This window comes from Nilaparvata lugens, chromosome X, assembly GCF_014356525.2.
Source record: "Nilaparvata lugens isolate BPH chromosome X, ASM1435652v1, whole genome shotgun sequence".
Classification (NCBI taxonomy): Eukaryota; Metazoa; Arthropoda; class Insecta; order Hemiptera; family Delphacidae; genus Nilaparvata; species Nilaparvata lugens.
The window spans coordinates 77,259,351-77,283,960 of NC_052518.1; the positions used below are offsets into that span (position 1 = coordinate 77,259,351).

A 24,610-nucleotide genomic window follows, 5' to 3' on the forward strand; every position below is an offset into this window, starting at 1 on the left:
TATAGGAAGTATTTTTGTTTCCGCAAATTCCTCGGCGTTTTAGGAACTCTTTGCAAACATTGTAACATGTAGGATATGCTTTATATCTTATATATTAAGAATATTCTCTGTTTTGTTGTATAATCATGTCTATTTTATTATTGCGACACTAAATTATTTATGTTATCTTTTCAGATTCAGTCTTAGAGGACTGAATGACGAAGGATTTGTAGCCAACTTTGTTGAGACTGAACAAATGATTGTCTGCGATAGATCATCTACGTCTTTTGTACAATTACGGGGATCAGTGCCGATATTCTGGGAGCAGCCTGGAATCAAGGTGAGTCATCGTTCTCAAATTATCTTAACATTAGCATACAGTTACTTGAATCATTTTGTTAAGAATTACATGCATCTATTGGTAATTGTGTGTTAACTACTTGAATTATTGAGAAGTAATTCATTCCCCCTCTCCTATTCCTTTCTCCACCTTGGCTGTGTGCTGTGTACGATCAGTCCAGTTCTCGTGTAGACGTTCACATGTCAACACGTCGTGTCATCTTGCCAATTCTTGGCTTCTTTCGTGGCGCTCGCAACACAAATTTTCCGTAAGTTACATACCTATGTTTACAGTCGTATTGCTCAAATGTTAATAAACTCGGTCCTCTGTAATTCCTTATTGTACTACATGTGTAAGATCGTAGCACAATTAGGAACTACGGAGAACCGAGTTTAAGAACATTTAAGAAATACGACTGTAAACATAGGTAGTAACTTACGGAAAATTTGTGTTGAGATATCCACGATTGAAGCCAGGTAGGCAAGATGGTACGGGCGAGGTGTATACATGTTGTCATGTGAACGTCTGAACGAGAACTGGACTGCTCGCTCACAGCCAAGGTCAAGAAAGGAATAGGAGAGGGAGAATGAATTGCGTCTCAATAATTCAAGTAGTTAACACAATTACCAATAGATGGCATGCAATTCTTAACATTTACATTCAACTATTTTACTGAAAAAATACTTGTATACTCGTGTACGCACGAAATCAAGCTGGTAAGCTGTTGGTAGTAGCACATAATGACATTTTGGCGCTCGCAAATTTTAGTATTTAGTTGTCCCGAATAGTACTCTATAGAATATAAATGTTTCAAGTTTTGTGGTTTCCAGTCTTTCGTCTTCAATAATGTATTAATTCTTACTTGGGTTCCCGCCGTTAAGCAAGGACATTTGATCATCTCACCAATCACCATAACACACTCATTCCTTTACCCACGCACAGGCGAAAAGCCTACATGGGCAACATTTGCAATGAAAACACATACTGTACCATTACGAGCAAGGTTATCTTGAATTTTTCTACTATTTTATTGATCAAAGCAAAGATTTATAAAATTGCAATTTTTTGTCTGTTTTGACTTTTTTGTATCCTGATTTATGTGACTTGGGTAAGTTTTATCATAGAGAAGCTTATGCTATCTTTTCTCTATGGTTTTATTTTATTCTGATTGGACTTATTCGAATTCTTAACTTACTTTAATTAAGCATTGATCATCAAGTATCCTCATGAGACGCTTATAAAATTAAGAATTTGAAGAAGTTTGTAATCTTCCGCCATTATTGTCTCATTGACAATGCATTCTAGGACTCATGTTCATTGAAATTTGTTATCTATTTTAATGATGGGAAACCACTCACAAAATTTATCGATCTATTTTAGAAACACGATGTAAATAAGATAGTTGAAAGTTGATAACTCCAATATTAATAAACATTGCCTTCAATAATTATAATTTACATAAACATTGAAATATTGTATGCATGCTCAATTTATTGCTAATTAATAGGCCTACTATGTTAGTCTATGCGCGAGAACTTTTATCAAAGTTCAATGCTATTGTGGTTGAATTTGATTTGCGCTACCATTTTATTGTTGACATCTTGAACTGGATGAATTCTTATAATCATGATCTTAAGACTTTTCTTCTTTTCGTGCCAGCCAATATTTAACAATGGAGTATTTCTTGAATGGTGAGTTTCATTTTTAAGTAAATATTCCAAGTTCACTCAACCACGTTATTGTGGGTTCTCTAGTCCACTGTTATTTGGGTTTAGTGGTATGTGTATGATTTTACTTTGACCTGTGTTTGGTTTGTTGTGAAATTTGTGATTTTTCATTTGGTTTGTGTGGCATTCAATCTAAAATGTATCTTATTCTTCGCATTAATTTGTTTCCTCCTAAATTTTACTCTGTCTTCGTTCAAAACTCTGCTTTCTTTTGAAAACCATCCTCGATTATCATTAAAGTTTGTGAGTTTTTGGCTTGTTGCACAATCCGCAAACACTTTCTCTAATGGCACTTATTATTTAATTAATTGTTCAGACTAACGATTTTTGAACTACTCCACCCAACTTATTTTAAGGAATGGTCAAGAGTTTTACGTTGATTATTTAGTAGTTTATTTTTAAAATGTTGAACTTTCCAGGTTGGATCACATAAAGTGAGAATTTCCAGGGAATTCTTACCTACCGTCATCCCTTTCCAGAAGCATGTGATGGACTTAAAAGAAAAATACGGTCATCAGGTTTTCGTCAATCTGTTGAGTAATTCTCTTAGTAAAGAAGGAGAAGCACTTCTAAGTCAAGCATTTGAGGTAATCAATCATTTTTTTAATATTGAAAATGTAAAACATGCATTTCTTAGTTTTGTTCCTATATTGAACATTCTTAAATGGTATACAGTATTATGTTTATATATGAGGTTAAGCACAAAATATTTTAAAACAAATAGAAGCTGACTTGAAATCGCATCAATAAGATTGAATTATTAAATGATCAATTATATTTTTCTAAAAAATCCTTTTGATGATAAATTTTAACTATTGAAATTATAAGAAAATCACCTTGATTGTTTTCATGATCGAATATCAGTTATTCGTATTAACTCTGTAATTGTGATAATAGTTTTATTTATTGGTTTATTTGGAGTGTAGAATTAGGACTTTATCAATCAGACTTTAGTGTTCATTTAGTTTAATTTTCTATGTGAATTTGTATCGTGGGAATTTTATTTTTGCTGTTGGAAAATAATTTTCTCACATTAATATTTTATCAACACGACAACACAAAAGTTATCCAACTACTAGACAACACTGAATCCACAAGAAGGTTGAAGAGAACAAAGCCCTTCGAGTTGATTTAGTGCTAGTGAGGTGAAAAAAGTATATTAAATAAAATTGTAGTGAAAGAATTATATGTAGTGAAATTATATTGGAACTGTAGGCTTCACTGGAAGACTTGAGCAATAAAATTGATATTTTAGGATAAGAAATAAGAGAACGAAATTAATAGTTAGTCGTAGTGACTAGTTTTAATAGAAATAATAGAAAAAAAAACAATATTTTGCTAACTTGCATCCAGGAAGACTCCAATTTTATGCAGGGTTGAGGTATACTCACGGAACTGTATTTCCGTTAGTGATGGAAAATACACTGGTATTTGGGAATATTTCAAACTTGCATTTCCCTTTCCCACGGAATTATGCTCTTTCTCCACGTGGATCGTCTTCTCGTTGGTGGAAGGGGAACATAATTTGCGTGTAAACTCCAGTTCCAATCAAGCCGCGGCCGGAATCACATTAAAATCCAGAGGTAGCCTCGGGCCTCGAGGGCCCAAAATTAAGTGCTTGTTGAATCTGTATGTTGTTGAAATGTTTTATTTTCCGCCGTGGGTTATGTTGAACAGTTTATGAATTATTCAAGTGAATGTGTAATTGTTTATTGAAAATATTAGTGAGTAAACAAACAATAGTGAAGTGAAAATTCCAATAGTGATGGATTTATAATTTGAACGATGGTGAGTGTCATTACATTTCCTAGCTCATGTTTTTAAACTTCAAATCGATCGAGTCCCTAATTATTTATTCAAAGTAGAGAAATGATCAAAGCTCACGCTACCGTCGTAAACAGTTAGACTCCCAGATCCAAGTTAGCAAAATCTTACAGGCAGTTTTCTTGAGTTACAGAATGTGCAATAAATATTTACAGGTTATTTGTTGTCAAAATTACTAATAGTTGATGCAGTCATTAAAATGTACAAATTGAATAGAATGTAAAAGTTTATTGTTTATCGAACAAGTTCCATGACTCGTACTTGAGAATTTAGAGATGACTCCTCTACCCCAATCTGGGGCGGTATTAACTATCCCTCAATTGGTTCTGGTTGGACGATAAATGCTATGGTAAGATTACTCAAATCGCAAATACCTTTTGTATGAATGTCAGTAATGCATTTGTTTATTGTATTTGTTGTCTTTAGACTCATCACTCCTCCTTGCCAGAATGCAAAGACATTTTTTTTGTATCATTTGACTACCTCCAAGAAAGCAGGGCGGGAGCTCTAAAGTGCCTCAACAAATTGAAGACCAAAGTTGATAATCATATGCAAGCACACGGATTTTTCTTCGTTCATTGGGAGGAATCGTAAGCTAATTATATTTTTTAATCCGTTAATCTATGTAATTAAACATTTGAATCTTGAACTTAAGAACAACTCGTGTCATTAATTTATTCACTTATAAGTATTTATTGCAACTTTGAACTTAAAAACCCCAGTTTCAAAATTCCAAAATTATATTTTATCTTTTTGCTTATACACACTTCTATTTTATTTCCTCATATTTTTCATAATTTTATTCTTCAATCAAGTGTTCATTTATTTGTAATATGAAGAAGAAAATTGTCATGGATCTTGCAATTAAACAATCTATTTTAGTAATGACCAAAATTATTAATGCTTGGATCTTAATTTTTGCTTCTTTTCAGGGAAACAAAGTACGAAAATAAGTGTATACAGTATGGCACAATCAGAACTAACGGCCTCGATTGTCTTGACCGTACTAATACTGTGCAATCATTTTTTGGACTCGAGGTAATTCATTTGTGCACAGTGTAATATTCATTCCTCCCTTCACTGACTTGAATTGTTTCTACTTAAATTTATAGTACAAGTTGATTGTCAACATGTTACTTTTATAGTTAGTAAGATTTCAATGAGTAAAAGTATTATAATTGCATTATTGCACTGGAATATCAAATATCTCTACTATAAAATACAGATCAGATAGATTTCTTCGAAAAACCCTCAGTGGTATGGGCTGCGTAAATACTCAAAACATAAATTCTGTGATAACTTGTAAAGGTCTGGATGAAAAAATGATGTAATATTGCCCATTTAATTTCAAATGGTGCTTGCTTGAGTGTGAGATCTGGTAAAAGCTTTGTATGATCAGGTCCGGTTATTACTTTACTCAATTAAATACAGAGCCTCACACTTTTTCAACACATATCTATTGAAGGCATTTAACTTAATATTTTGTATAAAGAAAAGATGCTGCCTTAACTGCTCTCACCCAGAGTTATAAGAGAACAATAGTTTTTTTTATCTAATTCTGATTTATTCATAAAACATGTTTCATATTTTTTATAGACGCTTGAAAAGCAACTGGATCTGTTGGGTCTGCTCCACTCACAGAACAAAAATCACACGCTCAATCGCTTCCGAGAAGTATTCACTCAGCTTTGGGCCGCCAATGGAAATGAACTGAGTAAATTCTCGACCGGCTCTGGAAACAGCGGCAGCTCTATGGTACAAATACTTATTATAAATATTCTACTTTGTTGAAAAAATAATTTCTTGATTATTTATTCTTTTGAGACTGGTTTATCTGTTCAGTTCATTAACAATGAGGGGAATTTTTCATCAAATTTAATAATATATCTTCTAATGTTCTATGTCATATATGAATATGCGGAAATCACATTGATACAAGACACAATTCATTACTTGTTCTTAGTTCATTGAGTCTGTAACAGTAGTACCGGCTAATCATAGCCTATACATTGTTGATTAATCTTTTCTCCCATCAAATTAAGGTGTATTAACTATTAACCTTATCATCTTGAGATGTTGAAGTGGTAGGATGTTTTGGTTTATTAAATGATGCTTCATTATTATAATTCTTTTTATGTTGATAGATTGTTGTTGTTGTTGTAAGACACCCCTTTAGTAATGTTCACACCAAAATCTGCAGCTCTACAGAGTCTGTGGATCGATTTAAAGAAAAAGATTTTTCGACAGCTTAAACAATGTCTGGTGTTCACACCGAGATCTGCCAGCCGACGTTTTCAAGAAAACCCTGCTCGCATGCGAATCGCTCTGGGAGCGACTTTCTCCAGGCACGAGCGGATGTTTTCGATAAAGATCTCGCATCGAAAACCTAAATAACGTAAAAATGAAGATAGAAGAATTCTCTAATTTTAGATTCGGGTTCAGGGCCTTGTAATAAAATAATTTGGCTCGCGTTTGCGCAAAACAAAAGAAAAATGTAATATTTGAAAATTTTGGAATCCGAGTGCAACTGAGAACAGCGAAAATAGCTCTGTCGGCCCATAGATGTTCTTGGTGTGTGAACACAAACTCTGCGGACGTTCAAAAACATGTTGCTCTGTAGCTCTGCAGAGTAAAATAGCTTGGTGTGAACATAGCTTAAATCTATTGGAAGAAATGAATGCGAATAGTCTTTGTCATACCATTTTATAACGCTAAGAGCCCTGCCACACAGAGAGCGATATGCTATACTATAGGTTTCTATATCTTATCTATATCCTATAGGATCAAGGATCGCAGATCGCTCTCTGTGTGGCCGGACCTTAATCATGAATCAATATTGAAATCTCATGCAATCATATTCTGAGAACAATAGGTTTGCATTCGAAAACTTGAAATTGTATGTTTAATTGTACAGCTGATGGATGTTTCACGTTCAGCTGCCAAAACTGTGCGAAGCAATCTTCTGGACACCAGCAAGCAAGAAGCTATCGATCTTTTACTCGGCAATGCGGCTGCTGCTCAGTTAGCTGACAAAGCTAGATGTCTTCTATCACCTTCAGTCTTTTATGGTATGAATTTCGTCACATAGATATCTTGATGAATAATTATATCGTGTGACCTGATTGGCTCAGGTCTGGAGTTTTCAGGTCACGCCTGATCAATTCCGATTTGTTAATGTTTTGATCTGCTCACTTGGATATCAGTAATAAATTAAGTATAAACTTCCGAGGTATGAATTATAACTGCTTTCAACTTATTCGGAACGGACCAGAGTATCAGTAAAATTGGATTTGAATATTCCACAGGAACAACACTTACAATTATTATAATCAACTATTTTCTGATAATTAACGTCAATATAATTTTATTACATACTTATTCACAAATAAGACACAAACCTCGCTATTTTATTGTGATTAGAACTACTTATTAGCAAACTACCCAAATCAATGGGTGCAATATCAATTCGCATTTTAAAAATAATATTCATGCAGGCACTGTTTCTATTACAAATGCTATTCAATCACTGACTATAGTCCGTGCAAACCTTAGTTTGCAGCACGGGGCTTTATGGCCAATGTTATTTCTCACGAGAGTAGAAGCACACTGTTACTGTATTTATATTGATTCTATCAAAATCACATTCGCTGTCTTTTCCGCTCTTTCCATCACACAATAATTAGTTCACAGGCTTTCTTGCTCCTGTGAAATTTGACAGCACAGTACTCCATAAGGGCAATGCTGTAATCTAAGGGTGGCCACTAACTACAGTTGTGTCATTACAGCAAAAGGCTTCAAACAATATTTTTTGAGGTTAGGTTTTTGTATCTTCGATTTATTGTTGTTTATTTTTCTTTACTATTCTATTCGTGTTCAATTTATTTTTGTATCATTATAATTTGTAATTTTCCAGTGGTTTATCTATTGCTAGTGATTTCTTATTTTATGTTAGAAGCCTCTCACTGATGCCAAAACATGCATGATGAACATGTGTGTGTGTGCATGTATGTAAACTCAAGTTCATCATGCATGACCTGTCGTTAGTGGCCAGCCTTAGGTTTGCACAGACTACAATTGAAAGATATATAGTTGAAATATGTTGTTCTCAAAGTAAGTAATTATTTCAAATTTCCAAAAAAACGAATACTGTGAAATCCATTTCTTTATTTCTTTAAAAATAAATACATAATTTTGCTTTGCTTCTTATCCCGTAGTTATTATATTTGCAGACCTAGCATTTTCTTTAACAAAAACCTGTAATTTCTTCAGTAGAGTATCGATTGTTTGATCTAAATATGGAAAGTGATTGAAAATTTTATTTACATTGTGAAAACTTTTGACAACTGTAATTAATGACTAGAATTCTCTCTTAAATCAGTTATCAATTACGGAAAAGTTGTGTGATATATTCTATGGTAATTTTATTTATCATATGTAAATGTTGTCAAGTAACTGAGTGGCATCAACCTACAATATTGAGGTGTTGTCCGTAAAAAGGGCCCATTCCCTCAATTGGCAAACAATGGCCCATATGAATAACATGAGTGTGATTCCACTTAATATTCTACATACTATACAGAAGCTATCGATATTCAATGTTTATTGTAGATAAGTATTACGGTTAAAAGTCTGGGAAAAAGCCTGAAAAGGCTAAGGGCCCTTTTTACGAAGAACTCCTCAATTGCACATTATTGGAAGAGTCGAATAATCGAGAATGAAATGAAAAGTTATTTATTTGGCGGAGTTAGAACTTTTAAGTTCTCTCTACCACTTAAACTCAATGAGAATTTACTATATTGAAAATAGTTCATTGTTACATTGCATTGCTCGTTCATTAGCCTGTCAATGTAATTGAATCATTAATTGTTTGCTAATAAGATTAACATCGGGGTAGTGGTTCTGTATGTTGAGACTATTGGCTATAGTGGAATGGTCGGCGTTCCCTATTCCTCGTCACCATTATATTCTTCTATGTTCTTACAGCCCCAAATCGTGTTTTAAGAGAGATGATTACACGTACGCCATCTTATTCACGGACCAGGAAATTGAGAATTTCCGTTGGCACATATAACGTTAATGGAGGAAAACACTTTCGTAGCATTGTGTTCAAGTCAGTGTCATTGGCCGACTGGCTCTTGGACTGCCATAAAACCCAACAACAAAGATGCGCAGGTGTGTAATATTTTTATATATTTATAAAAAAAGGTTTATTCTCAAAATCTAGTTTATATGAGTACATAATATGTATTCGTAAATTCAATCAATCCAACTATTCAAGTCATCCTCAATCCCTTCTTGATTTTAATCTCTCACAAACATTGTTCAGTGTTGACCAATGAGTGTCATAACCGCTGAGAAATGCAAAGTTGTTATTTTGCTCAAGACGATGCCCACATATGCGTGGTTGGAAAGGATGATGATGAGAACCTAAAGCTTCAGGTGAATTCCAAACCAAAGAGAAACTATTTTTGACTCAAATTATATTCAGCAGAGTCGACTCCTCAAGTAATCAGTCAACAGTCATCTAATTATTTTAGGATAAACATATTTACTTACAGAATATTCGTCAGAACATAATGGAAAGTATATGAAAGCATATTGTTTTGTCTATTTGTTGATTGAGGCTGCAATATATAATCATTCTTATTAAATTGTTTTTATTTGTATTACTGTTTCATTATTTGTTTGAAATTACTGACCCTCTTGACAAAGGTGTTTGCCATGTAATGTTTTTTATTACATGTAATGAATAAATTCACTTGAAATTAAAATCTTCATATGCTTGCAGATCCCATTCCTGATCCAAATCTGAGAATTGGTACTACTAACTTTGGTACTGAGATCTTTGCGATTGGAGTGCAAGAAATTGTAGACTTGAACGCTGCTAATATTGTTAGCGCAAGGTACGTGATTTTGAAATATTACATTGCATAGAAGTATCGTTCGTGAATCCTTCGCTCTATTATTTGATAATTTTTTCTATAGGAACGATGAGTCTCATTGCTATGGACGTTCAAGGTATAAAACCACCATTTTACTTACAGTACATTGTTGTTATATATGAACTAAGTTTTATTTTATTTTACATGATGCAAAGTATACCAGATATCGAATCACACTAAGTCAGTCATAAAGCGTTCCCAATTTATTATAAAAACAAATTAAACAAAGCTGGAGGTGACCCGAGGATGTTTTGGAGTGTTGTGAACGAGGTTACCGGCAAAGCAAAATTTCCGTTAGAAGCTTTCTGTGAGTGCGGCGACGAGGCCTCCCCCACCGATAAACATATTGGCAACAATCGTTTAGACTAGTCCAACTTGGTTTCGGTTGGGTCGCGCTTGGTTGAGGCATTGCACCTTGCGAGTCCGATCGAGGTCGATGATACCGATCATGTGTCTGACGTTTCTAATCTGCACCCTGTCACACAGCGCTTCTCGGTTGTGGGGGGGGTATGAGAAGCGCACCCTGTTACACAGGAAGCGCCTCTCGGTTGTGGGGGGTATGAGAAGCGGCTCGGCTCCTGGATGGGACGAAATACCAGCGAAACTAATTAGATACTACATAGACACATTACATAATCCATTATTTCATACTCCTATTTTTTCGAACCACCTTTTTTGCAATTGTTATCTATTTTTTCTGACAGAGATAAAATTGTCATATGTCATCATTTTATAAATCTTTCATAAGTTTGTTAGATGAAGTGCTCTTTCCCCGCGCACGGATCTAGAGTCAATGTGGGGAAACAATTTACATTGATTAGGCCTATATCTTTTTGATTTGTAAAGTGTTTTTTACTTGGAAACTGAAGAATTGAATTACTTTCATGTGACTTGGTGTGGGACACCGATTTCGTAATGCTGTTATCTGAATAACACCTAACCTTTTATTCGAATTTTCAATTAACATAGGTTTACATGAAAATATTTTTGAGTTGAATTGTAAACCCATACAGCCACACTTTATTTTTCGTAACCCTCTACCTGTTTATTACATGAGAAGCAATAGTTATTTGGCTAGGTAATTTTCATCCTTTCATTCTATTCAGTAAACCCCACCATGAAGCCTATTGTTTTTGTTATTTTGTGTAGTAGAGTATTTGATATTGTAATTCATATTAAATAAAAAGACGAAGAAATTGTCAAAAACCACAGATTTTATTAAAAGTTAGACCGGTTTTGGTTGTTACACCATTGTCTATCTCTGATAAACAAAAACTAAATACAAGAGCAGCAGAATTTATACCAGTAGACGAGTAGTGCTATTGGTCAAGGGCATGAACGCCTGCCATTGGCTCAGCTAGACAATCTCCTCCCACTTAACGGTATAACAGAAACGTCACAAAATGGCTGTTTAAGCAATAGACTTGCAATGATAACAAAATTTACTTGCAGTACAAAATTAAACCCAAGAAAAATAGTAAAAGAAAGTGTAATAGTAAATACACTAAATAAAACAATCGACTAATGTATGCTAACAAAGTTATGATAAAACTAAATTCGTAGTGTTATATTGGTTGAAATGAATCTATCATTTAATCTATACTGGGAATCGTCCTTAATTACTCTTGTTATTTCTAAATGCACTAGAATATTCAAAGATCTGTCTTTGTTATTAACGGGTACACGACTAGGTGCCACCCCGACGACTACTTGACACCCCGACTAGTTGTCCCCTTTTAAAACCGGTTTTCAGGGAACAAGTAGACGTGAGCCATACCCGTCTAGTTGTATCCTTTCTGAGGAGGTGACAACTAGTCGGGGGGACACCCTGTCATGAAGGTGCGAGGTGTCAAGTTGTCGTTTACGGTCGGGACTAGTTGGCACCTTTGGTCCAGTAGGTGTCAAGTAGTCGGGGGGACAACTTGACGGCAGTGGCATGTTTTTACGAGGGTACAAGTAGTCGTCTACGGTCACGACAACCTATCCTCTCGACTCCACTCCACAAGAAATCACCATTACGGATGGCTCTTCATGGTTATGCAACCATGGTTCAATAAAGAATAAGTATTGAAACAGACTGGATGTTGAAAGAGCCTCAAAATATTTGTCTAGCATTAGTGACAAGTTATTTGTAATCTTGAGTAATCAATAAACTTTAAACCGGTTTCATTTTTATATGAAATATCTTTAAACGCTACTCTTCTTAATAATCATACTCATAAAACTTGTTTGAACAGTGTCTGTGAGTGTAGAAGACACAAACACAACTTGAAGATTCTCATTGGCCTTCTTATAGTCTGATTGCAATCTGAGCGCAAGTGTGTATAAATAATTATTTATCCTCATATCAATTACCAGACTTCTTGTAATACCTCAGTTTATAACCAGACTGATAGCTTCATCTGCCATATCATTCATTGATGAATGAAAATTTGACTGTCCTAGCATTAGGCTCAATTTACTCGTAAACGGTGCGTCTGACGGGAAAATATAACTAAGCAAAATTTGTTTAGAATTGTGTTCTACATCTGTTTCAGTCATCAAAAGGGCTTATCATTCATTTTTTTCTGTTTTCAACCAACTCGAAAAAATTTATTTTAAAAATAGCAAAGACGGCGAGTATCTCCCGAACCGTGCGTTTGATGGGAAAATGTTACTGAACCAAAAGTGCTTGGAATTCAATTCTACATCATAACCAGTAATAAAAAGTGCTTGATCCCTCCTGCCTACGCCGCGGGGGTGTAAGTCGTGGCAACTGGTGCTCTGTAGGTGACAAGTAGTCGGGGTGACAACTTGACGCCAGCGTGCAAGGTGTCATGTAGACGTGAGCCATCTCCGTCTACTTGTCTCCTTTCTAAGGAGGTGTCAACTAGTCGAGGGGACACCCTGACGCGAGGGTGCAAGGTGTCAAGTTGTCGTTTACGGTCATGACTAGTTGGCACCTTTGGTCCAGTAGGTGTCAAGTAGTCGGGGGGACAACTTGACGGTAATGGCATATTTTTACGAGGGTACAAGTAGTCGCCTATGGCCAAAATTACCAGGTGTCAAGTAGTCGGGGTGACAACTAGACGGCTACCCTTATTAACATGCAGAATGTCAACATTCTCTTCAACTGTGAACTTATGATTATTATTTATTTATTCATGGAGACAACAGGTAAAAACCCCATTTCGCCTCCTTCACACTATACAATAATTTCCAACATAGTACAATCTATATAATAAGAGAGAGTAGGGTTGTGTTTGTTCGTGTGTTCGTTTGTTCACATCAAAACATGTCAACTTGTGGATTGCATACCGGAAAAACGGGAATGATTTAGATCTCCAAATTTTGAACATAGATTGTAAAAATATCAATCTCGTGCACCTGGAAGCCCAAATTTCAATTTTCCTTCTAGATTTTTCAGAATTAATGTTCAAATTCATCTATGCTACCGTAGGCTACATGAAGTTTCATAGCCCAAAGTGTGTCTGTTTATGAGCAGGTTATAAGACTACCATTTACGAACGTCTATGTAGCGCAGCGGTAAAAGGCCTGCTTACGGAGCGATGGTTCCTCGGTTCGAATCCCCGAGGCTTCCCATGTTTTTGTTCTTAATTTTTTCCCTCGAAACGTATTATTATCAATTATTTTTTGAAAGAATTTGTTTTCATTACTATTGAACTTGGATTTTATCAAATAATTATTTTTAATGTAAAATTTTGCCACCAGTACAAATGAATTGGACATAGTCTTCATGCTGTAGGCCTATAATTGAATTTCATAAGAAAAACATGAATAGATCACAATAAAATGAGAAATAATTTATATTCTTCAGTTATAATGTACTATCAGACACGAATTCCCAGTGAAACGAGTATTTTAGGTATTTTGTTTAGAATTGAGAAAACAAAAGGCTGCCTGATTCAAATTGAGGAGGATCCTGATAATCGAACTAAAATTTATTGATGTATTGGAAAAATCAATATGATTCTGTGAGGTTTCCAAGTATTATGTATTCTTCAGTTTTCTATACTATAATAAAGGAAAGAACTGGCTTATACACGTAAGGAATAGGGAATTATGTTTGACGCATCATCACGTCTGAAATATACTCAACTGATTAATTTGAAATTTTGCATATAGACTCTTCATTAACCGAGGATGGTTATAGGTCTATTTTCAAATTTCGATTTTTTATTACGTCAAGTTTTCATTTTGCAGTTTTAAAATAGACCCTTGCGAAGCACGGGTTACCTACTAGTTTTCAATAAAAAGAAGTTAGAAAATATGAGAAAATATTAAATTATAAAAATGGCAAATTATAAAATTATGAGAATGAAATAAAACGAAAAATAGAAGAAATGTATTTCTTCTAAATGTATTTCACCCATTTTGCCTCCTTCACACTATACAATAATTTCCAACATAGTACAATTTTCAATAAAAAGAAGATAGAAAATATGAGAAAATAATAAATTATTATAAAAATTGCTAATTATAAAATTATGAGAATGAAATAAAACGATAAATAGAAGAAATGTACAATCGTATGTAGAATAATAAAAATACAGTAACTGAATTCAATATGAAGAAATGCACACATACCTTAGTAAACTAAGATCATTACTAGTATATAGACCAGAGGAAAAAAAGTGTCTGTGTAATGTACTACCACTAGCCTTTATGAGGATAATTGAATAAAAGAAATGCAAGCGCAAATCACGAAATGATGGACCACATACTACAAGACTAAATCATATGAAATCCTTCGGAATTTGGTAGGGGAGAACCAGAAGATGTCCAAGTGCTCCGAATAAGTATTGAAAATTCTTTGAGCTCTACTTAAAGGAAAGTTATAATGGCTTGCCGTTCTGGAGCGAGAAATATGAAATGAAAATCCAGAACGTCGAGCAATGGTATTTATATATATGTTAGTTTTAGAAAGCAGGTAGGAAGAATCGATTCTATTATTTACCAGATTGTACAGAAAAGCAAGTAATTTAACATCACGTCTTACTTTCAGTGATTTAATATTGAACATACTTCTGAGGGAGTTGGTTGGTTAATCAAAGGGACAGAAAACCCTGTGCTTTTTATAATACATACATCTCAAATTTTGTTTTGCAAGCGTTCTAGAAGGTGAATCTGTTCATTATGATAAGGATTCCATACGTCGCATGCATACTCTAACAGACTCCTCACAATTGATTTGTATAAGAGTAGCAGAGGTACCACATCAGTGAAGGGCGAGCATGTCCTCAAAATGAAACCCATCTGTTGATTGGCTCTGTTAGCTATGTAATCAATATGTGAATTAAAAGAAAGGTCTGGGCTGAATACTATTCCAAGGTCCTTGAACGACTCCACCTTTTCCAATGGAATGCCATTTATATAGTGGACACCTGCATGAATGGAGGACTGCCGAGGGAAACTCATGAATTAACATTTATTCACATTCATTTTTAGTCCATTCTCATCACATCATCTAGACAGACTATCAATATCCCTCTGCAAATCATAGCAATCTCTTTGATAATTGATTTCTTTATATAATTTTACATCATCTGCATACAGAAGGCATGAAGATTCACTGATGGTAGATGATAGATCATTAATAAACAAAAGAAATAGAAGTGGACCAAGGTTAGAGCCCTGAGGAACCCCTGATGTACACTCAAAGCATTTTGATTTGAAATTGTGAATCTTGACATACTGTATTCTTGCCTCCAGATAACTCTGTAAAAGATTAACCATTGTTACACAAAATCCTAACACTTTGAGTTTCCGTATCAGAAGTCTATGATTTATGGTGTCAAACGCTTTTGATAGATCTGTAGAGATAACATCTGTACGACCCCCATGATCCAAAATTCGTGAAACCCCACTACTAAAAACTATAAGATTGGACACAGTTGAGCGACCAGGCTGAAATCCATGTTGCTCAGGTGCAATAATCATCTGACCCTGCTTATAAATAATCGAATACAGGAGCAAAAACTTTCGAAAAACAATTCAAAATGGATATTGGTCTGTAGTTTTTAATATCATTCCTATTCCAAGACTTGAAAACAGGAGTAACTCTTGCAATCTTCCATTTTGAAGGAAATCTACCCGACCTTATAGCCAAGTTGAAAATGAATTTTAATGTCTCTAAAAGGACTGCAGCACAGCCCTTGACAATAAAGGTTGGAATCGCATCAGGACCCTCGGAGCAGCCCTTTTCGGAGCCATTGATAGCAGACAGAATATCATTGGAAGAAACCATCCCAACTCCCCCATCCAACAATGAGCACCCAGACACCTCCGGAATCCCCTTTGGCACATCAGGTGTATCATCCTCATACACAGATTGAAAGTATTTAGAAAAACCATAAACTATATCAGCTTCAGAGTAAGACTCTCCGTCCAGTGTCATGGTTGACTCCACAAAAGAAGTTTTTCTTTTTGAATTAACGTATTTCCAGAAATCTTTTACATTATGTCATTTTGAACTCTAATCAAATACGCCTCATAAGATAGTGTTATTCTATTTTTCAGGGATGCGCGTGAAGTTTTAAATTTATTATCATGATAAGGCGAAGTTTTTCTCTTTCTTGAGCACTTATTTTTTATTTTCAAATCTGATATGATATCAGATGTAAACCAAGGAGGATACTTATTATTTGATATATTCAACCTCCTCCTTGGAATAAATTCATCGAAATTTTTGTGAAGTACTTCATAAAAATTATCTACAGCAGAGTCAACATCACTGCAACAAAAAACAGAGTCCGAACTGCAATCGCGGAGTCCGCAATAGAGGCCGAGATAATCCCCCTTGGAATAGTCATACGAATACTCGGGTGAACGATTTGAGTGTAGCTCTGACCGGGCTCTCACCGCATATGAGGCTTCCACACATAATGCACGGTGATCACAGTCTTGAGGGAAGAGTGGATCATCGCATCTCACTACATCAACTGGCAAGTTGCTCAAAACAATATCCAGTGTTCTACCGAGCTCATTTTGCACTGAATTGTAAGAAATTAGATCATAGAATGACATTAAACGACTAAGAAATTTTGCAAAGGAATGTATTCACAGTAACCAAGAAAAACATTTGAAGGAGTGGAAGGTGGCATATAAACAGCATTTATATGATAATCGGTTGAGTTTGATTTAAGTTTAACCCCTACGGGGTTAATCATTATAAGTCGATCATCTCAGCCAACCGGTAACAAACTGTTTTCAATATTGTAAAATATTAAAGATAATAAAAAAATTACTCTTCTTCTTTATTAAATTTATCTTAGCAAACTGTTTAAGGTTATCGTTCATATTACCTAAATCAGATTCTCATCCTTAATCAGCAAATAACGTGGGTCATCACCACTATTCTCCCCCCTTCTTTACATTTCAAGAATTATAATAATTAAACAGAAAAATAAATTATAAATAGCAGAAACTTTAATGAATAAAATTCTAGATATTTGGTTTTCAGTATGTATAACCACCTTAGTACCACCACAACTACTCAGAAAGAATCTATAATAATGAAAACACCCAGTGTAGAAGAAAACAGAGTGACTGCAATCTGCAATAAGATTAGAAGCAAGAACGAGAAATGTTATCGGAAGACCTAGCAGTACTGTAGATGAGAATGAGATTAAAAATATTCTATAGTTTTGTTGATATACCGTAGAATAAGTTGCAGAAAGAAAAACATACAGTTAGAGCAGTTAGTGAATTGATAAGACTATCCCACGGTTTGTTAACTAGTAAACGAATTCCAATATTTTTGTATTGATATAATATAGCCTTATAATCCATTACCAGGAACAACTAAAACAATCCCTAGTACATTTATTTCGTTATTATTTGCTGTTCTATTGAAAGGTTCCTTACCAATTTCTTTAAGATTAAACATTCATTAAATTATAAATTGTTTATCAATTTCCAGGACTCCAGATAGGAGAAGCAGTTATTTTAAATCACAAAAGCAAGTCTTATAGAAAACATTCATTCGGTTGAGTTGATTATTACTCTATGTAGTTGAGTTAATAGCTGAGAGAACAATTATAATAATGGATTAACAGATACGTGAAATCGAATAATAATACACTCTAGATTTGACACAATTCATTACCGAAAAACAATATATATTATATGAGACCTACAATATAGGAAAAATAAAATTAAATCTTTAACAATTGACTGTAGTTGGTACAGCTTTCAAGTCCTTCTCACATCGTATGGTATAGATTCTACCGTTCTCAACAATTCTTATCTTTATTGTACCAGTCTTGTCCACCCAAACATATTTGAGGCCAAATTCCTTCTAGCTTTGGAGGTTCGCAAGCACAATAGAGGACCATTATGGTCGAATGCTCATCTAAGTTATCTCTGTAATAGGAAGAGAGACCTTCATTTGTTTGTGAAAGCATTTCCTTGGAATGGGCTCTATCGTGACCTATACAAAAGGATCAGCTCTGAAATCAGGCAACTTATTCGATCTCTCAAGACAGATTACTCAAAAAGATTGATTGATGAAGCTGAGAACAAATCAAAGGCGATTTGGATGTTGATTAAGAAGGAACTCCCTTCCAAAAACGGTGTCAACTATCCAATTGAGACTGGTGGTATCACAGTTGACTCTCTGAGTGAGGTTGCTGAGGCGTTCAGTGATTACTTTTCCGTAGTGGCCTCTTCTGGACATGACGATGATCATGTGGATAACCCATCTTTCATTACACTGCTTGCGAACTCAGATTCTGGAAATGACGTTATTTGCGAGCCCTCAGTGTGGACTGAACAGGAGGTTATGTATATGGCTGTTGGGTTGAAGAGGAAAATGTCAAGTGGAATTGATGACATACCATCAAGGATACTGAGGGAATTCTTTCAATGTGTCAGTGGTCCTGTGACCCAGTTACTAGATGAGTCACTTACCTCTGGATTGTTCCCGTCTTGCTTCAAAATTTCCAAACTCAAACCAGTTTTCAAAGAAGGCTCTCGGAAGGAAGTTAATAATTGTAGACCAATAGCTAACTTGAACTCATTGTCAAAGATTTGGGAGAGAGGAATTTATGACCTTTTGTTTGCACACTTTCAGGGAAACAATCTCTTTTCAGGGTCTCAGTATGGATTTTAGCCTAAGAAGTCAACTGTTGATGCTCTGGCGGACTTCATAAGTAATATTTATTCATCTCTAGATCGTGGTCAGAAAGTACTGGGTTTCTTTGTTGATCTTAAAAAAGCATTGGACAGCCTGGACCATGAGATTCTTATCAGAAAGCTTTATTACTATGGGATCCATGGTATCTGCCTATCTTTGATAAGATCCTATCTGAGTGGGAGGAGCCAAGTTGTGGAGATTGAAGGTATGGAGGGTGCAGTTGTGAATGCAAAATTTAGTTCTAAGCTTTGTCCTATAGGAAGGGGAGTTCCACAGGGTTCAATACTGGGTCCACTGCTGTTTCTTATATACATGAACAACCTCCCTGCTAATGTTCATTCAGCCAAGTCTGTTCTTTTTGCTGACGATGCAAATTTCCTGGTAACGGCTAAAAATATAGAAGAACTTCAGTTGATTGGAAATGCTGTTCTTTGTGAGGTGACCAACTGGTGCAGGGCAAATAAGTTGGAGGTGAATATTACCAAAACATCTTTTATTGAATTTCAGATTCATAGATCTCCTCCAAGCTTGGTCCAATTCAATATAGATGGTGAGGATGTGCAGTCCTCCTCTTCTGCCGGTTTCTTGGGATTGGCAATTGACCAGGGCTTGTCATGGACTGTTCACATTGATTCACTCCTGAAAAAACTGAATTCTGCAGCTTTTCTGGTGTCAAGGCTTTCTAGTGTGCTCGACCGAGAGGCAGTTGTCACTGCCTACCATGGATACTTCGAGCCTCTACTGTCCTATGGAGTACTTCTTTAGTAGGGGGGGCTCAGGAAACTCTCTGCCGGTCTTTAGGGCACAAAAGAGAATAATTCGAATTATATTTAGAAAGCCACCGAGGTCCTCATGCCGTTCTCTCTTCCGATCAGCAGCAATAATGACTGTCTCTGCTCTTTATATATATTACGTATCTATCTTTGCCTTCAAATACAAGACAAATTGGACAACAGGGTCAAATATCCATAGTCATAACACAAGATCCAGAGGTGCGTTGAGAATTGAGCCACACAGAACGACCTTCTACAAATCTAGCTCACAGCATATGGCTAACAAAGTATTTAATTCGTTGCCGAACCACTTGAAAGAGGCTCAAACACTGACAGTTTTCAGGGCAAGACTGAAAATCTGGTTGATAGCCCAGTGTCCCTATAGTTGGCAATAAGTTTTCAAATATTATTTTTTCACAATTTTAAAAATTTATCTGGTCTTACTTTGTAAATGAATGTTAAAATTTGAATGTATGTGACTATTGTCTATGCTTACCATTGTTTAGCCATTACAAGTAATAAATTGAATTATGGTTAATTAAAAACTAAAAATGCCACTTAATTCTATGATCTGCAACTTTTCAGAATTGGAGACTTTTGATTCCACTGTTTTTTGGTTCATCCAACTTCAATTCCATCTGTGATATTAACTTATTTTTTCAATGATTTAGACTATATTATATAAATATTGTAGTAAAATTTGTAATGCATTTATGATGTGATGTTTATGACTTGTGTTAATATTGTATTATATACGATGCATAACATGAAAATAAAATTGAATTGAATTGACAAGTATACTCAATTTATTTCTTTTTTTAATGGAGTTGATAAGCGAATCGGTGATCCAGGGTTTTAATTTTTTAGATTTAACGGATTTTGATTTGTGAGTAATACAACTATCTTGTACTTCTTTGATTTTTCTAATAAAGAATTCGGTACATTGATTGACGCTTCCTATTGTGGTTATATCATCCCAGTTTTGTCGTGAAACAGTCTCTGATAATTTCAAGTAGTCAATGGAAGCATATAGAGGTGCAGGTCTTATGTTGGGTGAGTAGTTCTTATTTTTAATTAGTATTGATGTCGCATAATGGTCGGTAATGTCAGCACGGAAAACAGCTGGACGGAGGGCCTCCGTATCAACGTGCTTGACAAAAATATGGTCAATGCAGGTCGAAGTGAAGGCCGTCCGCCTTGTAGGAACGTTAACACAGGAAACAAAACCGGTCTCATAGAGCGCATCTAGGTATCTATTACTGATATTGTTAATTTGATCTGAGAGGATATTACAATTGATATCACCGGCAATGATCTCGATGGTGTCGTTGAAGCTATTTCTCATGATATCATTATATCTATCTTCAATCCACCGATAAAATTTGACAAGTCCAAGCCCTGACAGCGATAAACACATAAAACTCCAATCTTCTGCCCATCTTTATAGCAGTCCAAATCTAAATAATTTACTCCTCCAATATTAATCTCTTTACAGGACGCATTAAGTTCAGATCTTACATAAATCAACACTCCATCATTCTGATTGGATTTAACAGATGTACGAAAACTACAGTTTTCCTCTAAATTTGTTATATTCTCATCAAGACTCAACCAGGTTTCTGTCAGTATAACTATATCAAATTTGTGTTTAAGGCATTCCAAAAGAATGATAAAATCATCCAAATTTTTCCGATAACTCCTAATATTTAAATGTATAATACTTGAAGCATTCATGCCGTTCTCTGTCAAATAGCATACTCATCACATTCATCAAACACCTCACATTCAACGTGTCTGTAACCACTCAATTCGTCTAACACATTCATTCAGATACTGTCTTTGCTCAGATGGAAGACGAGATTGAGCCAGTAGACTCCGGCTAGAAGCCTTATAATTATACCAATACTAATGATGATAATAGAAAACAATACTATATGATGTAAATGCAGTAATGATTTTAAAGAATACATAACAACAGTTCACCAGTCCAAGAGTTATTTAGTGAAATCAATAAACCCAAACTACGAAAAAAAATAATTGTTTGAATTATCAAAGAATAAAAATAAAAATTTTTTTTAAATAATATAATTCAGCTCAAAAAAGATAATAGCGATTGAAAAAAATCATTCCTTTTCTAGAGAAAATAAAATAACACAAAAGAAAAAAATTCCAAGAAAACAATATTCTATGTTCAAATGTTCAGTTCCGAAGATTTAATATTTATCTACTCAAACGTAATCCCAATAGAGCAGTTGTTGAATATTCAAATAAGAAGATTAAAATAAAAGAGAGTTATTATTGATAGAATAATAATACCATATACTGAACATCGTCACAATAGGTTTATTTTCTCTAGTCAATGTAAATTGAATGTGACAATAAACTCTTACTACAAATCAAATAAATAATTTTATGTATAATCTAAGAATACCAAATGGAACAATTGCAAGAGAAACAATACAGAGCATTTAACGTGTTCAGCTCCGTTATTTATTTCATTACTCTAAAGTAAACCTGAAAGAGCTCCTATTATTTTTAAAGGAAGAAAATAGGAAACATAATGTCTATGAATAAACATGATAGTATTATATCATTCAAATTCATTAGTATCAACCAGTCAGTTCATCACTATTGATAATTTTTCACAGTTTATCACCATAGAGAACCGTTAGTGATGTATTACTTGTACAGTGATAGTTGAATAAATTAATAAAAGCGTTAAGCCAAACTCCAGATAAATAAAATAAATTTCTAAATTATATCAAGATAAACAAAAGTAAACTTAAGAAAATATATATTCCTAGCTCAAGATCATTCCGCTCAAACAACTATTCCTTCATTCATTGAATGTAAAATAATCCTGATGGAGAAATTTCAGAATTTCAAAAGAAGAAAATATAAGATAATAATGATGAAAAAAATAATAGTATTCTTGTTGAAATAAATCCATATCAAACAATAAGCGCACTAAGGATGATGATTTTTTCTTGTCCAATAAAACCCATTGAATCCAAACTAAAATAAACCTGACTATTTTACTGGCTAAAAATGAAATTGAAAAAAAAATCTATGCTCAGTTCATGTTTTATATTCAGCTAGTTGGCTTTTTTACACCTATTCAAAAGTTTTTAAATCCTCTTTGCTGGTGATTCCTGGATCTGACGTATGAGGATTTTTCCATCCTTCACCCACACGAACTTCAATTTGCCCTCCCTCTTTAGAAATCTCGCTTTCCCTAACAACATTTTATTTGACGTTGTTAAGTGTTCATTTATATAAAAATTTCCACGAGGCAGTCTAGCATTCAAGTCCGTGGTCACCAGGTTATTCCTTGTTTTTTTTTAGCAGCCAGTAACCAGTTTGATTTACATCTAAGAGTGGTGAATTTACAGATTATTGGTTCAATCTTACTCTTTGCCGTCGGGACTCGATGTGCAACTGATATATCATTGTCTCCGAATGGAACGTTGATTACCGTCGCAATACACTTCAAAATCTCGTACACATTTTCATTAGCTGTGGTTGGAACACAGGAAATTTCCAGATTATCAATGCGCGATCTCTGTTGAAGCTCCTCAATCTCCCATCGACGCAATTTATTTTCACGACTCAGAAATTCACACTCGTTTTTTCGTGAGTCATCGTTTTTTTTCTCACTATCGTCGTTAAGGAGACAAGTTCCTCACTAAAGGCCGCAAATTTGGCCTCAATAAATTCCTTCAGAGACTTAACTATACGTTGTTAAGATTCCCCTCACTGGCATCACTAGTTTGCGAAACACAATCGTCACACTTCCAAGTTTTTTTCTCCTCTAGTTTACGAAAGTTTTCATTGTTTTAATGCGCGTGCACGTCGGATGATAAATATTCTCACAAACGGAGCACTCTATACACTCTTTCGAATCTATTTCAGTTTCACACTCATCACATTTGTTACTCATTTTCAACTGGGTTTATAATTAAATTGAAGAATTCTAGAAGGCTTGAAACGATTGAAACGTTGTTATGATGCTGTTAATGCCGGAGTCTACTTGGACGGCTTTCAAGCTGATAACGGTACCGGGTAGCGATAGAACCATCCGTTCACGACGGCTGCTCGACTACAACTGAAGAGAGAACGCAACGAAAAACGTCTGCTCGCAATCAACTCTCTCATAGAACTGATATTATTTGTTATCAAATGTTCTGCAAAGCTAGATTCCCCATTTTGTTTATTCCAATCTCTGATGTGTTTTTTAATTCTACTTTCGAAACTTCTACCTGTCTGACCCAAGTAACAAGCATTACGATCACCACATTCAAGTTACACCCCACTTTTATCCCAAATATCAATTTTGTCTTTACTAAAGCTAAATAGACTATTTAAAACCGGTTTGGTCCTGAAAGCAACATGAAATCCATTCTTTATCAATTCCCTGTTGTTTTTGTATTTGTCATTGATTGTATTGTCTGTTTTTTTTGTTTCTTACTGTAGTTAAAAACTGAATTGAATTCACAGTTGCGTGCGAATTCAAGTGAAGTCTTATTATCGTTCACAAACGAGCGCTCTAACATTTTACCGTTTTTTCGTCTTTTTACAGTTCAAAAAATGCGAAAGAATGGGCGCAAGAATTATTGAAGGTCATTTCTCGGGATGAGGAATACACAATTCTGACCCATGTGCAGTTGGTTGGAGTTTGTTTGTTCATTTTTGTAAAACCTCACCTCGTTCAACACATACGAGATGTGGACGTGGATTCGGTCAAAACGGGACTTGGAGGCGCGACTGGTTAGTTCACTTCAAATTACATGTATATTTCTCACTTTTTTATCATGTCGAGTTTTTTTCAGATTGATGGAAAGTGTTTATTTACACATTTGTGAAACCGAATTTCGCACGACATACTTTTG

General features: G+C 34.8%; 1 protein-coding gene across 2 annotated transcripts in view; it reads left to right on the top strand.

The window, feature by feature from the left end:
- Positions 1-24,610, top strand: part of LOC111052336 (synaptojanin-1) — a 66,263-nt gene that overhangs the window by 16,988 nt on the left and 24,665 nt on the right. For both annotated transcript variants that reach the window (XM_022338981.2, XM_022338982.2), the window contains exons 5-13: positions 175-319; positions 2,466-2,633; positions 4,297-4,460; positions 4,803-4,908; positions 5,467-5,625; positions 6,785-6,938; positions 8,854-9,042; positions 9,659-9,773; positions 24,301-24,488. In XM_022338981.2, the coding sequence (XP_022194673.1) occupies positions 175-319; positions 2,466-2,633; positions 4,297-4,460; positions 4,803-4,908; positions 5,467-5,625; positions 6,785-6,938; positions 8,854-9,042; positions 9,659-9,773; positions 24,301-24,488 (1,388 nt within the window). The remainder of the gene's footprint in view (positions 1-174; positions 320-2,465; positions 2,634-4,296; positions 4,461-4,802; positions 4,909-5,466; positions 5,626-6,784; positions 6,939-8,853; positions 9,043-9,658; positions 9,774-24,300; positions 24,489-24,610) is intronic.